Source organism: Mandrillus leucophaeus, unplaced genomic scaffold (assembly GCF_000951045.1).
Source record: "Mandrillus leucophaeus isolate KB7577 unplaced genomic scaffold, Mleu.le_1.0 Scaffold18, whole genome shotgun sequence".
NCBI lineage: Eukaryota > Metazoa > Chordata > Mammalia > Primates > Cercopithecidae > Mandrillus > Mandrillus leucophaeus.
The window spans coordinates 4,900,291-4,902,658 of NW_012101809.1; the positions used below are offsets into that span (position 1 = coordinate 4,900,291).

Genomic DNA, 2,368 nt, shown 5'->3' on the forward strand with positions numbered 1-2,368 from the left:
AGAAACCTCGTCTCTATTAAAAATACAAAATTGGCCAGGCACGGTGGCTCAAGCCTGTAATTCCAGCACTTTGGGAGACCAAGGCGGGCAGATCACGAGGTCAAGAGATTGAGACCATCCTGGCCAACAGGGTGAAACCCTATCTCTACTAAAAATACAAAAATTAGCTGGGTGTGGTGGCAGGCGCCTGTAGTCCCAGCTACTCAGGAGGCTGAGATAGGAGAATCGCTTGAGCCCAGAAGGCGGAGGTTGCAGTGAGCCGAGATCATGCCACTGCACTCCAGCCTGGTGATATCTCAAAAAATAATAATAATAAATAAAAATACAAAATTAGCCAGGTATGGTGGCACATGCCTGTAATCCCAGCTACTTGGGAGGCTGAGGCAGGAGAATTGCTTGAACCCGGAAGGCGGAGGTTGCGGTGAGCTGAGATCACGGCATTGCACTCCAGTCTGGCAACAAGAGCAAAACTCCATCTCAAAATAAAAAGAACCAGGATTTAAATCCAAATCTATTTGACATCCATTCCGTGACATTACATCATCATAAAAACTAACACTGGAACAGTTACTGTGTGCCAGGCACTGTTTTAAGTGCTTATATTACTCAATATATTTTTTTAAATGAAGTGGTATGATTATCACTATTTTGTAGATGAAGAAACAGACATTTAAGTATGTAACTGGCTTGGCTTAAGTTATACACCTCACAAAGTGGCAGGGCTAGGGACAAACTCAGAGAATCTAGCTCCACAGTCTGCAATCTCTAATTTTTATAAATAAATTGGATTACATACAGAATTACCTTCAAAATCTCTCTGATCATATAACAAGCTAACCCCAAAAGGAACTTCAAAGGGCACATATTTTATTGTTAGTATTCTTTAATCTATAAGTACATTGTAGTATACACCCAAACTTACCAGGTTTAGGTACTTCTAGACCTCTTTCTTTATAGAAATCATGCATTTGCTTTTTTTCTCCTAAAAAATGATAAAACACAGACTAAATTACACTTAAAATGTAACTAGTAGAGTCAGAGATTCTGGGATTCACAACCATGTAATAAAAGAAACTTACTTTCCTCTAGATTGATCACTAATTTGTACACTATGTCTTGTAACTGTCGGTCCAACCTAATAAAAGGAAAGGATGGAGAATACCTCAGAATTCAGAAAAATGCATTTTGGTACAGAGTGAGTTAATTGTGTTTTCTCTTGAAAGTAGGTATCTTCTTTCTCAGAGGTGAGTTACTTTTAAGTAGAATTTACAGTTCCTAAAATATAACTCACTCAAGAAAACCTTAAGTAAATATATATAATCATAAGTATTCACAGATTCTTGAATGGGTAACTAAACTGTTTCATATGCGTTGATTTCTGTGTGTGTGTGTGACAAGGTCTCACTTTTGTCACCCAGGCTGGAGTGTAGTGGCTCAATCATGGCTCACTACAGCCTCTACTTCCTAGGCTTAAGTAGATTTTCCCACCTCAGCCTTCCAAATAGCTGGGACTAAAGGCGTGTGACACCACGCCTTGTTAATTTGATTTTATTCCCTTCATAAGAATATGAGTTGAGGGTAGAGACTGTATTTTGAACTTCTATCATCTGCAAAGCACTCCTGTGTGAAGGTAGTAAAAATCAGTAGTATATGTTGAATAAATAACAGTAATCTATTGTTAGTACTTTTCCTCTCTTAAGAAACTGAGTATGAACTGGAAATTTGATTAATAAGCCACAATGAGCTATGACAAATGGGCTTTACTAAAGAGGCCAGTTGTTTCAGGTATTACTTCTAAAAAAACAGGATTTGGAATACCTATATACTGGAAATGAAAAGCCTAAATTAGCCTCATTAACCTGAATGATTGATGGGATTAAAATTCTCAGGAAAGAGGCCTGTGCCTCTTTTAAGTCCTCAGCAGATATTACAGTGCCTGGCACATAGTAAGTGCTCTATACATATTTCTTAAAAGAATATGTAGTTCCCTTTCAATTTTGAGAGAGGTTAAGAATTTTTTTTTTGAGACATTCTCCTCACTCTGTTGCCCAGGCTGGAGTACAGTGGCACGATCTTGGCTCCTGCAACCTCTGTCTCCCAGGTTCAAGTGATTCTCCTGCTTCAACCTCCCAAGTAGCTGGGATTACAGGCATGTGCCGCCACTCCTGGCTAATAGTGGAGATGGGGTTTCACCATGTTGGCCAGGTTGGTCTTGAACTCCTGACCTCAAGTGATCCACCCACCTCGGCCTCCCAAAGTGCTGGGATTATGGCGTTAGTCGCTGAGCCCATCCTGAGAGGTCAAGAATTTATTCCAACTATATAACTTCAACCTTTCAGAAAAAGTATATTTAAAATACAATTGTAAC

At 39.3% G+C, this 2,368-nt stretch overlaps 1 protein-coding gene across 1 annotated transcript in view; it reads right to left on the minus strand.

Moving 5' to 3' along the window:
• The window catches only part of PCGF6 (polycomb group ring finger 6), an 81,389-nt gene that overhangs the window by 59,020 nt on the left and 20,001 nt on the right, over positions 1-2,368 (minus strand). The window contains exons 5-6 of the mRNA XM_011977535.1: positions 1,080-1,135; positions 923-982 (exon numbers count right to left, since the gene is read on the minus strand). Of these exons, the coding sequence (XP_011832925.1) occupies positions 923-982; positions 1,080-1,135 (116 nt within the window). The remainder of the gene's footprint in view (positions 1-922; positions 983-1,079; positions 1,136-2,368) is intronic.